General features: G+C 40.6%; 1 protein-coding gene and 1 non-coding gene across 3 annotated transcripts; both read right to left on the bottom strand.

Moving 5' to 3' along the window:
- Positions 1-1816: 1816 nt before the first annotated feature.
- Positions 1817-15111, bottom strand: DENR (density regulated re-initiation and release factor). Of its 2 annotated transcripts, none has more exons than XM_069557751.1 (8): positions 14911-15111; positions 14006-14119; positions 10262-10281; positions 9498-9582; positions 7526-7609; positions 4364-4480; positions 3511-3650; positions 1817-3403 (listed from the first exon to the last, which is right to left on the bottom strand). In XM_069557751.1, exons 2-8 carry the CDS (start codon positions 14109-14111, stop codon positions 3359-3361), a joined length of 597 nt encoding a protein of 198 aa, XP_069413852.1. In that variant the 5' UTR covers positions 14112-14119; positions 14911-15111; the 3' UTR covers positions 1817-3358. The 2 variants fall into 2 exon arrangements, with proteins under 2 accessions (XP_069413852.1, XP_069413853.1); XM_069557752.1 differs by having other exon boundaries at positions 14849-15031.
- On the bottom strand, positions 5462-5591 carry LOC138423028 (small nucleolar RNA SNORA70). The gene has a single exon (XR_011250130.1). It is a non-coding gene; the product is annotated as a small nucleolar RNA SNORA70 (small nucleolar RNA).
- Positions 15112-21953: the final 6842 nt, after the last annotated feature.

Genomic DNA, 21953 nt, shown 5'->3' on the forward strand with positions numbered 1-21953 from the left:
AGAGGTGCACACCCTGAGGGTCCTGCCCCCTGGGAAGGGGATGGTTGTGCACCATGAGGGGAGACCCTTGGCACTTTATCCTGACAATATTTACCATGTTTTGAGTTGAGATTAAGATTTTCTTCTCCTGTCCATAATCACCCCTTCCCCCTTTTTACTCATTATATAGGAACTGGACTATAAAAAAGTAATGCTTATTATATTTAACCTCTGGTCACCCACCCCTACTGCCTAACCCATAAGATCGCAGTGCTGGCAAGACAAATTTGTACTAGTATTTCAACTTTACTTTTGGTTGACTGTGAATTTGCAAAACACGTCCTCGTGTTCATAAAAGATAACCTGAACATGGAAAAAACAAATTTTAAATTTCTTACCTTGGAGCTTCCCTGGTGGCTCAATGGTAAAGAATCCACTTGCCAACGTAGGAGACACCAGTTCAATCCCTATTCAGGGAAGACCCCACATGCTGCAGAGCAACTAAGCCTGTGCACAACTACCGACCCTGTGCTACAGAGCTGGGGAGCCACCACCACTGAAGACCATGCTCCACAGCAAGGGAAGCCACCGCAATGAGAAGCCTGCAAACCAAAACTAGAAAGTAGCCTGCACGCTCAACTACAGAAAAGCTCTTGCAGCAATGAAGTTTCAGCACTGCCAACATTTTTAAAAAGAAAAAAAATCTTACCTTGAAACTTTACTGATTTGGATGACACTTGTCTCCTTAGGATTGGCTCATGTTCAGGAGAACCAACAAGACAATGCCTTAGAGTTTAAAAATCAATAAAGCAAATGCTGACTAATTGTTAAATGACCTATCGATAGATGACTATGCAGTAAGTTGTGGTGGTGGAATGAGAAAGATGAAAAGGAGTGTGGTTGAATGTCAATTTTCCAAGTGAGGAAAATTTTAACTTACATGCTTCTCAAATTTCACTTTTGTAAAATTTGGGAGTTTTAGGAAGCCCTAAAATGTCATTCTTTACCAGGCAATCACATGCCTAATATTCACTTTAAAGGTATAAGTATACGAAGCAGTAAGAAATGAGGCTCATTTTTATGAGTTATGGTTGCTAAGTACCAACTGAATGTGGGTAAGAGAGTTATTATGACTAGTTGCAAATCAAAAATCTTAGTATTTTAAGGTAAAAAATCTTTAAAGAGAAAATATAATTAAACAGCATCTAGTTATACACTAATTCAAATTGATGAACTCTACAGACTCATTCCAGTTTCTCTACCATATTTTCTAAGTAAAGGCATTTAGTAAATAACAGAATCTAAAAGGTATAAATTGTTTTGAAAAAATTTTTAAGAATGAGAAATCTATCATGGATTATACCTAAGTGACAGCTGACTTAATGTTATTTAACAACTATTTAACAACTAAAAAGGAATTTAAAACCATATATTGCCAGCATTTTTTTAAAAATAAGACACTACATACCAAAACTATATTTGTGTTTGAAGTTGCCAGCTTAATCATTGTAAATCTCTTACACATATAAGGCTGTTTATTCTTTTTGCTAAAAATACTAGATTGTGAAAGTATTTACATAATAAAAGTATACATAAAATGTATGAATTCAACTCAGTCCTTGAACCATATATATATATATAGTGTGTGTGTGTGGCCATGCCATGAGGCTTGTGGGATCTTAGTTCCCTGACAAGGGATTGAACCCAAGCCACAGCTGTGAAAATGCTGAGTCCTAACCACCGGATGGCCACTGAATTCCCCTTGAACAATAGGTTTTAATCAGAGATTAAACAGTTGCATTTTAAATTTCAAGTCAAAGAAAAAGATTCACACATATACACAAGGACAGTTTTAATCCTGCATTTTCCTGCAGTAACATCCACTGTAGCTATAAATGGACTGAAACTGCATTTGCCAAGAACTGTGAACATTAAGAATCTTTACATGAAGTCACGTGTGTTGATACAAGCACATAGACATCTTCCAGCACCAACAGAATACATACATAACACATATCAAGTGGTCTTAATGGATAAATTTGCTTCATTAGATAATTTTATTTAACTAAACTCACAGTTAATGCAGAATTTCATTTTCTTAATTTACATCTTTATTTATACATTCTTCCTAATGTTTCAATACTCAAAAATCCACTCATTCATTCAAGATGGTATTCTGCATGGCAACAGACAATGGGTTCTAACTTTCTTAAAAGTGTCGACAGCAACTTAAAATACCACTGAGTCTTCTTTCCAATTTGTAGCACCAGACTTAGGACCTTTATAAAAACAGTTTAAATTCATTTAATATATTCATTAAGATTCACTGTCACTGCTTCTGAGAAAAACACATTTCAATTGCTGCTTCCCAGACTATACTGAGCAATGCTGTATATTATTTTCAAGTGACTAGAAGAATTTCACTCACATAAATTTACAGCCAGAACAAGAACTCAGGCTCTCTGAATGGTTGTCCACTCAAGACGACGAAAATAATGTATAAAATGGATTTGGGTGTCTGACCTCCTACTTAGCATTATCAAACACCTTTCCAAGTATTCTTAGACAGTATTTTAAAATATAAACAAATATCCTACCACATGACACACCATCATTTCTTTAACCATTTCCCAACTGTTGCATTTATAATCATTTGCAATTTTTAAAATATTATGAGTAGCACTGTGATGAACACCCTCATCCATAGTTTTAAGCAGCCATTATATCTTTAGGATAATGCCAAAGAAGTGGGTCAAACAGTGCAGATGGTTTTAAGGCTTTTAATATACTTTACTAAATAATCTCCACAACAGCTCAAACAGCTGTTACCAACAATATGTTAATATGCCCACAAAGTGAACTTGGTTGGTGACCATGAAGCAAATTCAACCATACATCCATGAGATATTTAAGCATCTCAAAACTACCACACCAAATAAGCAAGGAGACAGTTATTACTGGTGATAAAGCCAAATTCAAATCTTTAAAATATCACTCAAATTAAAAAAATCATTTTTGATTAAATTGTATTTAAAAATAATCAACAGAAAAGCTTTCCACAGAAAATCTAGTTTTTCCAAAAATAAAGTTAAAAAGAAAGAGAAAAGTCAGTACCAAATGACCAAAAATTTTTATTTGACTAAATTCTATCTCATGCATAAGCATGACAGTCTCTCCTGTTTATTAGACTTTGGCAATTGAAAAAAAAACCAAAACACCAAAAAACAAGCAGCCTTGTACAGAACAGTGAAAATTCCAAGGGTGAAGGGTAGGCTACAGTTTTACTGTAGGATAAATATATATATTTTTAAAAGGCCTCTCTCCCTTTGGCCACATCAACAATCAGCTCAGATCATTAAATACAGACACATTTTCAAAATCACTTCTTCACTTCTCCAAGATCCTCAATGCTATCATCATCCACCTATAAAACACAAATAATTACATTTAATGAGCTGTGCTTAGCAACTAACATGGAAGCAACTGCTTTAGTAACTTACTTCTATAGATGCACAGGTTCCAAATACTCACCTCTGGCCATTTTTCCTGAATGACATCAATAATATCATCTGTAAAGTCTCCCTGAATGATGATTTCATCCTCCCCTGTTACTGAGGCACCACAGGAGAATTTCTGAGCAAAAAATCTTTGTGCTTCTTTAAGATCAATTTCTGTTATTTAAAAAAAAAGAAACAGTGAGACTATAATTGGAATCATGTCAAAGATATTCTTCCATTTTGAAATTTAATCTGCATTTTAAATTCATAAAACAGATCATATTAATGGGTTTCATGTTCCTTTCAGAACAGTAATTATAAACTACCCATAGGCAGTCATCTGAACGATGTAACATTTTTAAGGTCAGATAAAGCCTCAGTACGTAAAAATAAGATCATCCATACTATTCCTGATTCATACAGTAAGACCAAAATAAATCCAGGAACACATGGATTCCAACATTACATATGCACTTCCAAGTAAATGAAGTTCCTGTGGTTATCCCTTTTTACAAAGGAAGACACTCTACCACTAACCACCTTCCCTCACCCTCTACCGTCATCCAGAGGGGACAGGTCATTTTGCAACTGTTTGGAAAGAGGAGCAGTGCTGGTAGACCTTAAAGGGAAACCTGTCCAGCCCTCATTTTAGATAAAACGTGCACAAGCAGAAATTCTGGAATGGAGAAAGTTAAACCATTCCCCTCTGCAAAAGATTTTTAAGATTTTAAGTTTGACTATAGTTAGAAATCAAAAATCTCATTTTGTATCCTTCTTAGCAAAAAACAGAACTGTAAAATTTTCATGATACTAGATTAAAAAGAGAGAATGAAATGAATTAATGAATAAAATTCACAAATTTTAAACATACTTAAGCTTGAACTCACCAAAAGTTGCAAGGCCACACACTCTTGTTACATATTTCTTCTTTGCTCTGGGAATTTTGGCTATCGTAACCTTTTGTGGTACAGTTTTCTTTTTCTGTTTTATTTGACCCCTTCCACCTTTATTTATTAAGAAACAGTTCAGGATTAGTTGTTTTATCATAAATAGAGAGTACTATCTTTAAATATACTGATTTTCAAAAGGTATGAAACATTAATTTCTAAAGTTTCTTTTTCTAATACAAAATTCATGATTAATATAAACACAGGCATGAGTATTCATTCAGTCAATACATATTAAGTAGTATGTGCTGTGCACTGCACCAAGGGCTGAGGACACAAAGACGAAGAGAACAAAAACGCAGCCCCTGTCCTCCAGAGGCTCTCAGTCCAGGGCAAGGAGACAACAGGTTAAATTACAGCAATCTGGTCTATACTGAAATAGGATCCATGAAAACAGCACTACCATAACCTCTGCAGAGGAACGGCTTACTCTACTTCCAGAGGACAGAAAAAGTTTCCCAGAGAAAGTGCCATCTAAGTGCCTGCAGAATAAGTCCATTTGAAGGGAAAAGGGCTAGTGGGGATATAAAAAAGGAAACGAGTAGAGAGACAAGAAAGGATGCTGTAATTGAGAACTACACTTTGTCTTTTGGTGTGTGTAACAGGAAAGTAGGATTTATTGGTTGGCGTAGTAAGGAAAAGACAGTACCAAGGTTCTCATGAGTGCAGGGCCCGCCACTTGTCCAGGGGGCCATGGTTAGGGTTGTACTTGACCCCACAACCACCTGGGACGAGCCGCTTTTCTGCCTCCATGTTTTCAAACTCATCCACATTAAACTTAGTAAATCCCCAGTTCTCAGTGATGTGGATGGTCTGGCACCCAGGGAACTTGAGCTTGGCCCTGCAGAGCGCCTCAATCACATACTCCTTATTCTGCAGCTTGGTATGGATGGACATCGCAACTTGACCAATGTGGACCCTGGCCACTGTGTCCTGGGGCTTTCCAAAGGCCCTTCACATACCTGTCTGGAGCCTAAACTGGGGTGGTCCCATAGGCACTTGGTCTCATTAGGGCGGATGCGAGTGTCCACTGGAAAGGGCTGTCTCCTTAGGGCGACTCATACAGGCCACAAGCTGAATACACTACAGAGGAGGTGGTGTGCTGTTCACAACCACTGCACACTGAGCCCCACGGGGAAAAGAGCACGGTTGGCTTAACTGGCTGCAAATACACTTGTCTGAAGGAAGCTTATGATATGTAGGAAAGAGAGCCAGATAGGTAAATATTATATACTAGTCATTTAAGGACTTCCCTGGTTAGCTTCCCTGTGGCTCAGAGGTTAAAGTGTCTGCCTCCAATGTGGGGGACCCAGGATCGATCCCTGAGTCGGGAAGATTCCCTGGAGAAGGAAATGGTAACCCACTCCAGTATTCTTGCCTGGAGAACCCCATGGTCAGAGAAGCCTGGTAGGCTACAGTCCATGGGGTCGCTAAGAGTCGGACACGACTGAGCGACTTCACTTCACTTCACTTTAAGGACTAGTACGTCAAGCTCTGTTATACTGCAAATAAAAGAACCCAGCAAACAAGTGACTATGCAAGAGTGAAATCATTGATTTATGGTCTGTCAAGATCATCATACCGTGTAGAGGGTGAGTCTGTGAAGAGCAATGAAAGAGAGGCCACTGAGGAGGCTTCTACATTAGTTCAGGCAGAAACGAATCAAAATCTAAATAAAGCAGTGGCAACAGCAATGGCCACTAGGCACAGAATAAACAGAGAAAGGAGACGAGATCACAGAATTCAGAACTGATTCAAAGAGGCAAAAAGAAAGAAGCCAAAATGGCTCTCAGGTTTAGGGCTCAAATGACTGGATAAACTGTGCTGTCGTTAATCAAAAAACAAAAGACGCAGATTTGGGACTTGAGTAAGTTTACTTTGGAAGTGCTGTGTTTTATGTGCCTATGGGACTATGCGCATTTCTAGTCTAGAAACATGACCCAGGACTAGATTTGGGAGTTCTAAGTGCAGAGTTGGGGCAATAGTTAAGGATGCAGAAGAATCATCCAGGGAGGATATGCAGAATGAGAAGGTAAGTACACAGAGTCCTGGGAAACACCATTTTTTTAAAGGGACAGAAGGGAGAAGTCTGCACAGAAGCCTGAGGAGGAAAGAAAGCAGAACGAAGGAGCAAGCACAACACTTCAGGAAGGGAGCACTCAGATGCTCTCTCACCACTGAGCAACCCTCCAGCCATGTGTGACCCTGGTCAGAGGAGTTTCAGTGGCATGAAAGCCAGGTGAGGATAGGAGTCAAGACTCAATGACTGAACTGAAAGGAGGCTAGCTGAGTCTAGTCTTAGCAAGGAAGTCTAGCTAAGAAGGGAATGGGGAGGAGAATATGGCAAAGAGAGACACGAGTTCTTGGGGGAATGTTTTTTGTTTTTAATGCGAAGTCCTAGAAAATATTTATAAGCTGATTTTAGTCATGGGAGAATTAATTCAGGAAGAAACAGGCAGGGATAGGATACAAGGCACAAGAAATTCATTTTAGAAGGAGAGGTAGACAAGTATATTCATCAGTTGTGAAAAGAAAAATTCAACTGAGCTGACAGAAATAAGGAGAGAATAAAATCTTTTATAAATGTCCTCACTCTAATTAAATAGAATACACAGATATTTTTATAAGGTAACAAAGTTTTTAAGTCATAAACAAGCTGGCTGGCTGCTTTTTAATGTATATACATGGCAAATGAAACACGTTTCCTTGGGTCCAATTTACTGATAGAGCAAATCATAGGAAATCCAGTCATCCTGAGAACGATCCTGTACCCCTCTGTATGGTATTCACAGAGAAGGCAGTAACAGGAAGATGTTATTCAGTTTGGGAATGCTTTCACTTATTTCTTCTAGTGGTTGTTGTTGTTTAGTTGCTAAGTCGTGTCCAACTTTTTTGCAATCCCACGGACTGTAGCCCGCCAGGCTCTTCTGTCCATGGGATTTCCTAGGAAAGTATACTGGGATGGGTTGCTATTTCCTTCTCAAGGGGATCTTCACGACCCAGGGATTGAACCCGCGTTTCCTGCGTTGGCAGGTGGATTCTGAGCTTTCTGGGAAGCCCTATCCTAGCAGCATGTTTTGTGTAAATCAAATCACGCCTCACCTCTCTTTTGCTTTTTCTTCTCTTCCTCTTCCCCTGCTGTTCCTTGACCCTCACTAATTCCAGCTTCTTGTTTGGGTGAATTTTCTAGATGTAAAAACAAAACCCTTATAAGCACTGACATCACTTCATATTAACATGAAATTACCCCTGAGAAACCTCATACACAAATAAGGTATTTTTTAAAGTTTATTTTTTAATTGAAGGATAATACCTTTACAGACAAATAAGATATTTTACCAATAAGTGAGTGTAACATTTATAAAGTCAGTGATTATATTCCTGAACTCCTATCAGGCCTGATTCTGAAGTCATTATGGTAAGTGTATGGTGACAGAAGCCACATTAAAGTAGCATAAAACCCTCAAGACTCCACAGGAGTGTTTAGCATCAAGCATACTGATTCTGTTAACAGAAAGCCTGGTCCTTAATATGAAGATACGTCCTAGGCAAGTCACATGTTCAGGGCCCACCAGGCAGACTGACTATTACATCAGATTTGAGGGTGCTTATCCAATCACAGACAGACCATGTTGTCTCAGGGGCTGTGCTACATGGAAAACTATCTGAAAATCAAAGCAGCAAATAGCAGGATAACATTGGGTATACGCCCTGTTTCTGGCCCAGGGTTTCCTTTCTTCTGCTACTGCCTTCATTTTTACCAGTCTTGTAAGAAAAGCCATCAATTTGTTAACTGAGAAAATCTGTTTTTCTGCAGTTTTCCTTACCTTTGGCAACAGCAACTCCATTCTAGTTGCTTCGGTCAGAAGTCTAGCTGGCCCTTTTCCTCACATCCCACATGCAACACATCAGGAGACCCTGTCAGCTCTACCTTCAAGACATGTCCAGAATCTGACCACTTCTCACCACCCCACTGCTACCATCCAGGACTAGGTGGTCATCCTCCTGACCCAATCACTGCAAGAGCCACTTACTTGATCTCCCTGCTTTGCTGCCTATGCCTCTCTTCAGTCTTTTTTTTTTTTTTAGCCATGCTATGCAGCATGTGGGATCTTAGTTCTTTGACCAGGGATTGAATCTGAGTCCCCTACATCCCTGCTCTGGAAGCCCAGTCTTAACCACTGGACCACCAGGGAAGTCTCTCTTCAGTCTATTTTAATATAGCAGCCAAAGATGCTGTTGAAACAAAAGACCTTATCATCATTCTTCTGCTCAAACTGCTCCAAAGGCTTCTCATCTCATTCAGAAAAGCCAAGACTTGCTCTTTAAGACACAGTCCTTTGTTACTTCTCTGACTTCATCTCCTACCTTCCCCTGACCACCTTCCCACCAAAGGGAAAAAAAAAAAAAAGGCCGCCTTGCTGTTTTCTAAATATGCTGTATGTGGTAAGTGTTTGCCTCAGGGCCTTTGCACTGGTTGTGCTATCTGCCTGGAAAATTCTTCACCCAGATATTCAAAGGACTCTCTCCCTCACTTATTTTAGGTCTTTGTTCAAATGCCATCTTTTCAGCAAAATCTTTCAAGATTTCAAATTCCCTCCCCCTAAATTCTTATCTTTCCACTCCCTGCTTATCATAATTTAATGTATTTATTTCATTTGTCTTGTTTTACTTATTTTGTCTCTACTTCTATAATATAATATAGCAAAGACCAGGTCTTTTGTTTACTGCTTTATTCTCAGCATCTAAAAGAGTGTGTAGCATATAGCAGGCATACAAGAAATAATTTGTTAAGCAAATGAGTGAAAATGTATGTCCCTAAATCATTTAGTCTTTATATAAGAAAGTTGATATTTTGACCTATCCTATCCCGATAAGACTCATGAAGTGGTCCACGATTTTATGTAAGAAATCTTAATTAACCCAAGAACTTAAAACAGTTTTAAAGTCAATAGATATATAGAGTGATACAATTCTGTTCCTACTAGAGGACTTTTGTATCTTTAAAATAATGCCCTACATGCATCTGTTTCAAGTGTATAGGCTTTTATGAAAGAAAAAAAAATGTTCATACCTACAGTAAGTTTTGCAAACTCATTTGGAAAATTCTTCTCTAACCATTGTCTACATTTAGCAACATCAGGCATATATTCACAGTACTGGAGGGGGGAAAAGAACAAACTGAGTCACAACAGTATATTTTTAATCATTTTAATTAAAAAATCATTCCCTGTGCTTGCTATTTATAGAATGATAAAATCAACTACTCCCACCTAATGTCTCATCCACAGAAAATCTGTATTCAAACAGGAAATGTCCCATAAGAAATTAAAAATTAAAACACACCTCCTCACTGTAGCAATTTATTTCCTTTCCGACAAACAGAAGGGCCATTAGAAAAAGGAGGAAACAGACAAAAATAACCACAAACATTTCTTGCTTCAGGCATATAGGAGTCTCATTTTTATGATCTGCCCACAGAGCCTGACTTAGAAGCTTATCAACAGAAAGCCTTACACATAATTTATGCTTTCTCTTCTCTGTTTGGATGTTAAACTTTGACTTTAAGGTTACTCGTTTTATTGGCTGACATGAGTTCTGTGCAAAAATCCAAACTATGTATAGCCAAGTGCAAAAGACGCACACATATGACTCAAAGTCTTAAAAAAAAACAATTTGTAGGACCATAAAATCACTCTAAACCAAAGTCCTCTATAAAAGGTTGAAACTCTGCTAGCAAATAACAGAAAATGAAAAATAACAAAATGAAGTTCCCAAGCTAGCTATAAAATCAATGACCTCAAATTTAAAAAAAAAAAGAATCTGAAAAGAACTTACCTCTGTTGGTAATGAACAGACTGGGGAAATGGAGAGAAAAGAGTTGAAAATACAAATAAATAAATAAGTACAAACACACAGGACTTATTTTCAATTTGACAAAATGCTTCATTTCTATTTTTCCCTGTAACTTTTCTATACCACTTTTCAAATACTACCCCCATCATGTGCTTTTTTTGAGGTTAATGGCACATGGTTAATAGAGATACTATCTTGATTTGTTTTTTTGATCTTAAGAACAATGTCTCCTTCAGTTGCTAAAACATCAAACTATACTATCTGGCATGTCTTACGGTTTTACCACAACCACTTCAATGGGTTGGAAACTAAGCTAGGATGGGAACCATTACCCATGCACAAAGCTTAAATGGAGCTGGTTATTTCTTTTAATAACTTCACTAAAACAGCCACTAATTTCCGTTCATACTAACACATTTACAGACTTCAGCAGCACCTCTGCTACCATTTCTTTGCAATACAGTTTTCCTCTTCTTTTCATGTTATGCTACACAAGATCATGAAACTGAATTTCCTTCCTTCAAAGGGAGGTTGGTTCAGTCTTGTCACTGGATAGCCTGCAAAGGCTAAGGGACTAGAAAAACTCAAAGTTTCCCAATTTTAACTATAACTCTATTACTGGGTCAACTGCTTATTTTAATTTTTAAGGTGAGGAATGGACTGGTTCAGTGGCCCCTTGAGGCTTGTGAGGGAGAGGACAGGTAGTACACCATTACTAGTAACAGCAATTACCATCTACTGGGCACATCCCAGGCACTTTGTTATACTTTGTATCATGTTTCATCATCACAGCCTGATAAGGTAAGAACTACCATATGTTTATTATGATCGAGAAAAATGAGACTTAGAACAAGTAATTCATTTGCATCTGGTTAGAACAAGATTTGAACCCTGGTCTGTTTCTGAAGCTCATGCTGGTTTACTTAATTAGATCACAGAACCTATCAGGCAATGCAGCTGTGTACCAGCACATCAGTCTTTCAAAGATGAAGCCCTGAAATAGGTTAAATAGCTCACCCAATGACAAAAGTGGTAATGTGGCAGAAACTATTCGATAAAATGCACCATCTCTTTATTTCAGTTTAGAGTTTCCCACTAAAGCTCTGTCTGCTTAACCAGAGCTCTCTAATCTTCACAGTTCAAGTTCAATCACTAGTAGGAACAAATATTCAGCCACACTTTCAGGATATAATTACAGGTTAAATACCATTACTGCAAACTCTAAAACCATAAAATTTTGTACACCATTTCAAATAATATTCAGTGCAGCAAAATTCTAATATGATGAAAAAAGTTGGACAAATCTTCCAAGTTCCACATTATTTGAGTCAATTTTCCTCCACAGATGATTTACTATTTGTAAACTATAGCTCTTCAATGAAAATACTGAGCAGTCACCAGCTTTACATCACTAACAACCTGATCTTATGTACCTGCTGATGATATATGAAGAACAAAGTCCATCATCCATGAAACCTTCTGCTATGGTCTTCATGTTTGTGTCCCCTCAAAATTCACAATGTGGTGTTATTAGGAGATGGGGCCTTAGGAAGCATTATTTTATTCTTTTCAACAGCCCGCTGAGGTAGGCTCTGTTATTCATTTTCTGGATGAGGAACTGGCCAAGGTCACTGGCCTGGCTTGACCAATCCTGGCTAAGCCAGGATTCAAACTCAGACTGACTTCAGATTCTGAAGTCTCAGTACTGCAGACAAATGTCTCCCTGGAAATGACCCCATCCCACATACATTTGTTTTTCACTATATTTCAACCAGCATTCTGCACCAATTAGCTCCCTTTTTCCCCCTCTACCCTGAAAATAGCATATTAAACCTTGCCCCCATAGTACTCTTGCCTGGAAAATCCCATGGATGGAAGAGCCTGGTAGGCTACAGTCCATAGGGTCACAAAGAGTCAGACATGACTGACTGACTTCACCTTACCACCTTTCCTTGCAAATTCTACCTATTACGTAAGGTTTCTCACTTCACTTTACCAGCTTCCCTTCAAACAAAGATCCCTCCTTTTCCTAAAATCCTAATAGCTCTGGTCAGTACTATTTATTTTACCACTGAATATTCCCTAAGTCCTTCTCCTACAACTAGACTTTAAACTCCTTAAGGAAAAGGTAATCCTGTCTCCATCCTAGTGCCTGGAATATCAACACAAACTAGGGAAATAAAAATAAACCTTTCTCAAAAAGGTTAGGGACCTCTGGTGACTACTGGTGAAATATCACTGGGTTAGATGCATACTTAGTGCAGTTATTCAAAGCCAACTCAGAAGTGACATAAGCAATTGAAGAGGATGACTTTCATATACTGTATTTCATTAATTCTTTCTTCTTTTCACTTTTATAGGGATGCATCCCATAATTATGGCATGTCAATCTTAAAAAATTTTTCTTCCTCAGTGGAACCTAAAATAATGGTGCATCTTATAACATACGAAGACTTAGATTCAATGAATTAGGATACAAAGAATGGTAACTCATAACTACATCTGACAAGCAAGAATGAATAAACTAAACCAGTATACTTTTTTAATAAGAGCACTTACTGTATTATGTTCTTGTATTCATTGTTGAACCAGCTTTATAGGAATTATCTGACTTCAGATATAATCACCATCTTTATTTTACAGACCTTAAGAAACAGACCTCTAACCCTTAGTGAAATCAGGTAACTTGCCCAAGGTCACAGAGCTAGAATAAAGCAGAAGCGGCTGGTAAAGCCCTAGGTAAGGATGCAAACCCTGGTCCATGACTCCAAAGTCAACCTTACATAAAGTTCCCCTGCCTACTCTCTGGGATATTTTATACTCATTTTATTTTCTTAATCAAAGATAGTAAATAAATGATGAGTCGATACAATTTTTCAACTCAGTGACATCACTTCTCCTTTTATAGTACTTAAATTCCAGAAGAAATCTCCATTACATTCACAAAAGGTAAGGTCCACAAGAACAATGACTTCTCCTAACTTAGTTATTATTCAGTCTCCAGCACACAAAACAGTTAGGCACGTAGTAAGTGGCCAAAAATATTTACTGAAAAAGATAATATTTACTTGCCCTTTACTTTACTGTCGTATGTCTTCAAATTTTTCTGAACCTTTTCAAGATGCTAGTAAAATTAGCTATTTCCAATTAACAAATATTTCTGAACTGAAAATGAGGAAACACACTCAAAGGGAAAAAAAACCCCTGATCCACATTTTATTAATCAACTGTCCTACTGTCCATCACTCCAGTCTCATCATCTTCCACTTGTTATTACACTATTTCTACACTACACACTATACTCATACAAAACTGCTTATTTCTCCACAGACAAGCTTTTCCTTACACAGCTATTCACTTCATCTAGGATGCATTTTCCCACTCCCTCATCCAGTCATCCCTAAGAGTCAATTATCTTACAAGAAGCCCAACTTTAACGGCCAGACTGGAAAGTTACTTTGGGCTGGAAAGTTACTTTGGGCTGGAATAATCTATTTACACATGTCTATTCCAACTGGACTGAAAATTTCTCCAGGCCAAGTAGCAAGACACAAGTCCCACAGGTTGGGAAAATCTGTTCATCCATGCCTCCTCTTCCCCAACTCCCAATTAAAGATTCACCAAATGACAAAGATGAAAAAATTACTTGGACCAAATGTGAAGCCACTGATCATAACGTCTAAAAATACGGTGAGTAAAAGCCATTTTCTGCCTTCCAACACTTACCTCCACAGTAAAGGACTCGAAGTGGGTAATCTGCATCTAACTTGGTGTTGCTCCTCTGGTCTCCTCTGCAATCATGCCCACCGGATTCAGAAATGTCAGCAGCCATTTCAAAACCTGTCAGAAAAGAAAATAACACAGCTTCACTATTCGGGGCCAAGGCCCTGAGAGAAACACTGTTCAAGTGTAGCCTTGTCTTCCAGTAGAAATCCCCCCACCCCAAATCTGTTTCAATTCTCTGCTGAATGAAAGGTAAGAAGCTGGATCCATAAAATATGAGTAATTCTGGGCACACCATTTTCCAGGAAAGCGAGCGACAACAGTGAGATTCATAGCAAATGGACCATGACAACGAGGGGCGGGGCGGGGGGGGGGCACCGGTGGAAGCAGCAGCAATGGGAAAAAAGGATGGGGATAGTGACCTCGGTGGGGGCAAGGCAAAAGGTTTAGGGGGTGATTCGGGAGGGATGCAAAGTACAACAGAGAAAGGCCACGAAGCAGCTGAAGGGGCTGGAAAAACCTACGAAGAGGGGGTGAAGAAGGGGTGGGTCGCCGGAGGCGCCCAGAGTGCAGGGTGTGGGGGCGGCTGGATGCCAAGAAAGGGACGCTTTAGAGTCGGGAGAGGGGATGGAAGTGGGAGAGGGCGGGGAGACTAGAGTCTGAGGAGATAAGAATACGGGCAAAAGAACCAGAAAGGAGCAGAATGTAACAGGACTAAGGCGACAAGGGCGGTCAGGTGTGAGGGCGCGACCTGAAGCGACAGGGGCAACCCCGGGGACACCAGAGCGGCCCATGTGGGCGGGGGTGTGGAGGCGCCCGGCCCGGCCCCCTTCCGCCGGACAGCACCTCAGCTTCCTCACGCTCTCTACAAGCTTCTCCGAAGCGGGAGAGGCACGAGGGGTTATTACCCAGGCGGTCGCACAGCCTCCACCGCCTCCGCTCCCGCCACTACCGCCAGCTGAAGCGACACATGCGATTCCTCTTCTCCAGCCAGAGCCGCCCGAGAGCGCGTCTACCAGCGGCGGTCCCGCGAGATAATAAGCCTTTATCGCGAGACTCAGTGGCCGCCGGGCGGCTGTCGCGAGAAGCCTGAAGGCTGGGGCGGGGAGGAATTGGAGAGCATGCGTATTTCGCTCAGGGGCGGGGCCAAGCAGCCTAGAGGCTGACAGCCAGTAGGCGGTGCTCGTTACTTGTGGGAGAGGGTGGGTGGTCCGCGGTCGCGGCGCGAAAGGGGGCGCTCTTTGGAAAGCGAAGACTGCTTACTGCTTGCTGCTGAGGCGGGGACGTGGCCGTGGCCCTGGGGTCTGGAGTGCCTCCTTCAGTCCTGACTAACCTCCAGCCTATTGGATGTCATTCCTCCGCGGGGAGATTGCAACTGGAAAATGCGTTTGGTTTAATTTCAACGCCCTACCCTATATTGGCGGAATTCTTTTTAAAAAGACAGTATCAATGCTATTCCATTTTTCTCATTGCCCTGCAATCTCACCAACCTAACAACTATTTTCACAGCTTCCTGGTGTTTACTGATCCTTATATGTGTTTTAAATTGGAATTAAACTCTCCCACGTCACTGTAGACTAAAGAAGTATTCACAACCTCAAGATTGCGAGTTAGGTTTTACTTGGCTGGAATTTTAGGGCTTCAAGCCTAGGAGGCAGCGTCTCAAGTTAACCCTGAGAGAACTGTTCTGGGGAGGACAGAAGCCAGGATATATAGGCATTTTGCAGCAAGGAGCAGGTAGTCTGAAAACCAAAAGATTATTGTTAATTAAAGAAAATCAGGTATGTCAAGTAAAGAAATTAAGTGATTTTTCTGTGTGAGAGTAGATGCAGGAGTCTGGGCTTACTGAAATCTTTCCTTTAATATACACGTCAGCTACCTGGGGCCAATATCCTGTGTTTTCCCATCCTGAGTTTCCTCAGTGCTCATTGTAGGGAGTAGCTGTAGTCTGATGACTGCTAGATGGCAGGTAGTTTTTTCCTTCCCAAGTTCCCTCAGGGTTCACCAGCTCATAGTTTGGTGGTGATGATGACTGTGACGTCCTTTGTTTACTGATACTGCAGGAAATAGTCCATTTCTCATCAGGTTTTCACTCACGGTGTGTCTTGGCTTTGCTTCCATCTAGTTGTTTCATTTTGGGAAAAACCCTTTGTATCCATTTTCAGCCTGAGTCCTATTTAGGAAATGGGAATAACACTACAACAGTTGAAGAGATGTGGGTTAGGGAAATGGAGACCAAAAGTGCTTTGTAGATGTTGGAGGTGGTTCTTTTCTATTTTGCTGTTTCCTCCACTCACATCTGTCTCATTCTTCCCCTTGACTACAACTTCATTTGCCACCACCAGTACCATCCTTAAATTGTCTGCTCAGAGCTTTGTGTGTATGAAGCCATCTAGCATAATCTTTTGCACCAGAGACTATGACCTCTACTCTGATATCTTTCTTATATAAATGAGTGGTTTCCCCCTCTCACAGAAGAGCATCAATTCTAAAAGATAGTAAAAGATCTTGTTTCTAAGCCTATTTGATTCCAATAATAAAAGCTTCCGTTTATTGACACTTAACATGCCAAGAACCTGTTCATTTGGAGATCGAGTCCAGGTGACTTCATTTCATAAAACTTGGGTTCTTACTATGTGCCAGGGGCTTCCCAGGTAGCACAGTGGTAAAGAAGCCACCTGCCAATGCAGGAGACACAACAGACGTGGGTTCAATCCCTGGGTCAGGAAGATCCCCTGGAGTAGGAAATGGCAATCGGCTCCAGTATACTTGTCTGGAAGATTCCATGGACAGAGGAGATTGGCAGGTTATAGTCCATGGGGGTCTCAAAGAATCAGACACGACTGATAACTGAGAATGCCCTAAGTGCTACATGCTGGGGAAGCAGTGAACAAGAGGCAAAGTCCCTAATCTTATTGAGCTTAACAAATTAGAATTACAAAATCCTTACAATGTAGTGACTGTCTCTAATTTCCAAATAGAGGGTAGAATCGAAGCTCAAAGATGGGAATGCATCGTTTACCTATGCTTAAGATACATAGCTAGTAGCGTGTTAATGATCTTAAGACATACATATTTTTACATTTTCACATCTCTCATATCAAGATGTATTGCATGGGATGGAGTCTTCACATTGTTGTTTTAGTTGCTAAGTCATGTCAGACTCTTTGTGACCCCATGAACTGTAGCCTGCCAGACTCCTCTGTCTATGAGATTTCACTGTGGCATAGTTTAATTCGGCAGTGTTTTTCCTTTCTTAGTGATGCATCTTGCTGTCAGTGGCATCTTAGACATGAGGAAATATGGATAAGTGGCCAGTCCTGTGTAGTAGACCTAATGTCTTCAGTGCCATTCCTCACGCTTTTCCTGCTCTGCTTTGTAGAGAAGAGGGTGTTGACTCCTATGACTGAATTCCCAAGCTTTCTTTTTCCTGAGCTTCCAGCTAGTTCAGTCAATGGGAGGCAGTAATGAGACCGTGCCATCTTCTTGGGCAGCGTCTCTAGCAGCGAGCTGGTTCTCCCTCTGCATAATCTAGGCATCTCAGCTTCTGGGCTCCTGTAACATCGCCCCTTCCCTAGATCTAGTCTCTAGCCTACCAGTAGTGATTGATGGCTTCTTGGTGCTGATTTCTGAGTGGCTTCACCATCTCTATTTAGCTTTTAAAGCCCTGAATGAAATTCCCCTCTGCTTTAAATCCTTTGATAGTATTTAAATACTGTTCTCTAGGTGAACTCTGCCTGACATTGCTGGCATTCAAACCCAGAGCTGTACTTCCTCACTCACTCATCACAACCTGTCAGCATTCAGGTAATAAAAGGAGGAACAACCTATTAAATAAAGAAAGAGCACAGTGGTTTCTCACCAGGAAGCCACAGACTCTGAGAGGCAGGGGAATTATTGCAAAGAATACAGGAATCCAGTTGAAGACTAAACATTGTCAGGAAATTGGCTAAATATCTTTCAGCCTTAAGTATTACTATTTTTCCAGTGTAAGTTATAGTTTTGTTCCAATGAAAGTCCAAAGGTTGAATCTGATGGGCTTGTTTCCAATCGCATCCATTCCTAAATCAATCACCATAACTAGTCAAGCTCTGAGACAAGTGTCCATTTTTGGAACTGTGTTTGGAATGGGAAAACAGGTTCAGTTCAGTTCAGTCACTCAGTCGTGCCCAACTCTTTACAACCCCATGAATCGCAGCACGCCAGGCCTCCCTGTCCATCACCAACTCCCGGAGATCACTCAAACTCATGTCCGTTGAGTCAGTGATGCCATCCAGCCATCTCATCCTCTGTCGTCCCCTTCTCCTCCTGCCCCCAGTCCCTCCCAGCATCAGAATCTTTTCCAATGAGTCAACTCTTCGCATGAGGTGGCCAAAGTACTGGAGTTTCAGCTTCAGCATCAGTCCTTCCAATGAACACCCAGGACTGATCTCCTTTAGAATGGACTGGTTGGATCTCCTTGCAGTCCAAGAGACTCTCAAGAGTCTTCTCCAACACCACAGTTCAAAAGCATCAATTCTTCGGCGCTCAGCTTTCTTCACAGTCCAACTCTCACATCCATACATGACTACTGGAAAAACCATAGCCTTGACTAGACAGACCTTTGTTGGCAAAGTAATGTCTCTGCTTTTTAATATGCTATCTAGGTTGATCATAACTTTCCTTCCAAGAAGTAAGCATCTTTTAATTTCATGGCTGCAATCACCATCTGCAGTGATTTTGGAGCCCCGAAAAATGAAGTCAGCCACTGTTTCCACTGTTTCCCCATCTATTTGCCATGAAGTGATGGGACCAGATGCCATGATCTTCGTTTTCTAAATGTTGAGCTTTAAGCCAGCTTTTTCACTCTCCTCTTTCACTTTCATCAAGAGGCTCTTTAGTTCCTCTTCACTTTCTGCCATAAGGGTGATGTCATCTGCATATCTGAGGTGATTGATATTTCTCCCGGCAATCTTGATTCCAGCTTGTGCTTCCTCCAGCCCAGCGTTTCTCATGATGTACTCTGCATATAAGTTAAATAAGCAGGGTGACAATATACAGCCTTGACGTACTCCTTTTCCTATTTGGAACCAGTCTGTTGTTCCATGTCCAGTTTAAACTCTTGCTTCCTGACCTGCATATAAGTTTCTCAAGAGGCAGGTCAGGTGGCCTGGTATTCCCATCACTTTCAGAATTTTCCACAGTTTATTGTGATCCCCACAGTCAAAGGCTTTGGCATAGTCAATAATACTATCAAAACCAACAGACAGTTTACTCCAGACATCCTCATACTCATGTGTGCTAAAAATCATATAAAAATCTAGAGGCCTTCGGGACTTCCCTGGTGGTCACGTGGTTGAGAATCTGCATTCCCAATGCAGGGGGTCCAGGTTGGATCCCTGGACAGGGAAGTAGGTCCCACATGCCACAACTAGGAGCCAGCATGCCAAAACTAAAAAGACCCCTCATGTCACAAGGAGAGCTTCCCTGGTGGCTCAGGTGGTTAATAATCCACCTGCAATGCAGGAGACCCAGGTTCGATCCCTGGGTTGGGAAGATCCTTTGGAGAAGGGAATGGCTACCCACTCCAGTATTCTTGCCTGGAGAATACCATGGACAGAGGAGCCTGGTGGGCTATAGTCCATGGGGTTGCAAAGAGTCAGACAAGACTGAGTGACTAACACACACACACACACACACACACACACACACACACTGCAAGGAAGATCTCCCACAAGGCAAAGATCTCATGAGCTGCAACAAAGATCTGGTGCAGCCAAATAAATAAATATTTCTAAAAATAAAAATAGTGCTCTTAACACATCAGGTGGGTGTACAGGTGAGGCAGACTACCTTACTAACAGAATCCTGTTTTATTTGAGGTCGCCATGTGTCCAGCTAAAGATGCTTGATTGCCCAGCCTCCCTTGCAGTGAAGGAGGCTAAGTGATACAATTCTGGTCAATGAGATGTAAGTGGGTGCTGAGAAGGGCATCTCTTCTCTTGGGAAACACTGTGAAAGATTTTTAAATGGACAAAAAAAGAATACTGGGTGTCCTGTTTAGCATTCTCTTCAGTGTTATCTTTCCTTGACTTTATGCTATTTTACAATTTCGTAAGTTGTTAAAAATGGATAGTCATGCAGTTTGCTCTTGTCCATAGGAATGGAAATCACTTCTGTCTAGTGGAGCTGTAATTGATTATTTCTCTGTTGACTAGGATTCCATCTGCTTGTAAATTCATTTTGGCATTTCTGATTCTTATGTATGTGTATATGAATGCCTATGTGTGCTTGTTTTTAAAAATTCTTTTCACATCTCCTAATTCCCATGCTAATTAAAGAATGAAATAAAAATATTGACACATGTTTACTTATAACTGGACAAGAGTCATTTTTTTTTCTTGTGGCTTACTGGAACTCATGGCTTACAGGATCTTAGTTCTCCAACCAGAGTCTGAACCTGGGCCCTTGGCAGTGAAGGCATGAGTTTTAACCACTGGGCTCAAGGACCTAATAAAGATGTCCTTCTCATTATAGGGGACTGGAATGCAAAAGTCGAAAGTCAAGAGATATCTGGAGTAACAGGCAAATTTAACCTTGGAGTGTAAAACGGAGCAGGTCAAAGGCTAACAGAGCTTTGCCAAGAGAACACACTGGTCATAGCAAACACCCTTTCCCAACAACATAAGGCAAGACTCTACACATGGACATCACCAAATGGTCAATACTGAAATCAGATTGATATATTATTTGTAGTCAAAGATGGAGAAGCTCTATACAGTCAGCAAAAACAAGACTGAGAGCTGACTGTGGCTCAGGATCCTTATTGCCAAATTCAGACTCAAATTGAAGAAAGTAGGAAAAACCACTAGACCATTCAAATCCCTTACGATTATACAGTGGAAGTGACAAATAGATTCAAGGGATTAGATCTGATAGCCAGAGTGCCTGAAGAACTATGGACAGAGGTTCGTGACATTGTATAGGAGGCAGGGATCAAGACCATCCCCAAGAAAAAGAAATGCAAAAATCCAAAATGGTTGTCTGAGGAGGCCTTACAAATAGCTGAGAAAAGAAAACACACAAAAGGCAAAGGAGAAAAGGAAAGATATACCCATCTGAATGCAGAGTTCCAAAGAATAACAAGGAAGGATAAGAAACCCTTCCTCAGTAATCAGTGCAAAGAAATAGAGGAAAACAATAGAATGGGAAAGACTAGAGATCTCTTCAAGAAAATTAGAGTTACCAAGGGAACACTTCATGCAAAGATGGGCACAATAAAAGACAGAAATGGTATGGACCTAACAGAAGCAGAAGATATTAAGAAGAGGTGGCAAGAATACACAGAAGAACTATACAAAAAAGATCTTCATGAACCAGATACCACAATGGTGAGATCACTCACCTAGGGCCAGGCATCCTGGAATGTGAAGTCAAGTGGGCCTTAGGAAACACCACTACGAACAAAGCTAGTGAAGGTGATGTAATTCCAACTGAGCTACGAAAAGATGATGCTGTCAAAGTGCTGCACTCAATATGCCAGCAACTTTGGAAAACTCAGTAGTGGCCACAGGACTGGAAAAAGGTCAGTTTTCATTCCAATCCCAAAGAAAGGCAATGTCAAAGAATTTTCAAACTACCGCACAATTGCACTCATCTCATATGCTAGTAAAGTAATACTCAAAATTCACCAAGTCAGGCTTCAACAGTATGTGAACCATGAACTTCCAGATGTTCAAGCTGGATTTAGAAAAGGCAGAGGAACCAGAGATCAAATTGCCAACATCCGCTGGATCATCGAAAAAGCAAGAGAGTTCCAGAAAAACGCCTACTTCTGCTTTACTGACTATGCCAAAGCCTTTGACTGTGTGGATCACCATCAACTGTGGAAAACTCTTCAAGAGATGGTAATACTAGACCACCTGGCCTGTCTCCTGAGAAATCTGTATGCAGGTCAGGAAGCAACAGTTAG

The sequence above is a fragment of the Ovis canadensis genome, chromosome 17 (genome assembly GCF_042477335.2).
Source record: "Ovis canadensis isolate MfBH-ARS-UI-01 breed Bighorn chromosome 17, ARS-UI_OviCan_v2, whole genome shotgun sequence".
Taxonomy (NCBI): domain Eukaryota; kingdom Metazoa; phylum Chordata; class Mammalia; order Artiodactyla; family Bovidae; genus Ovis; species Ovis canadensis.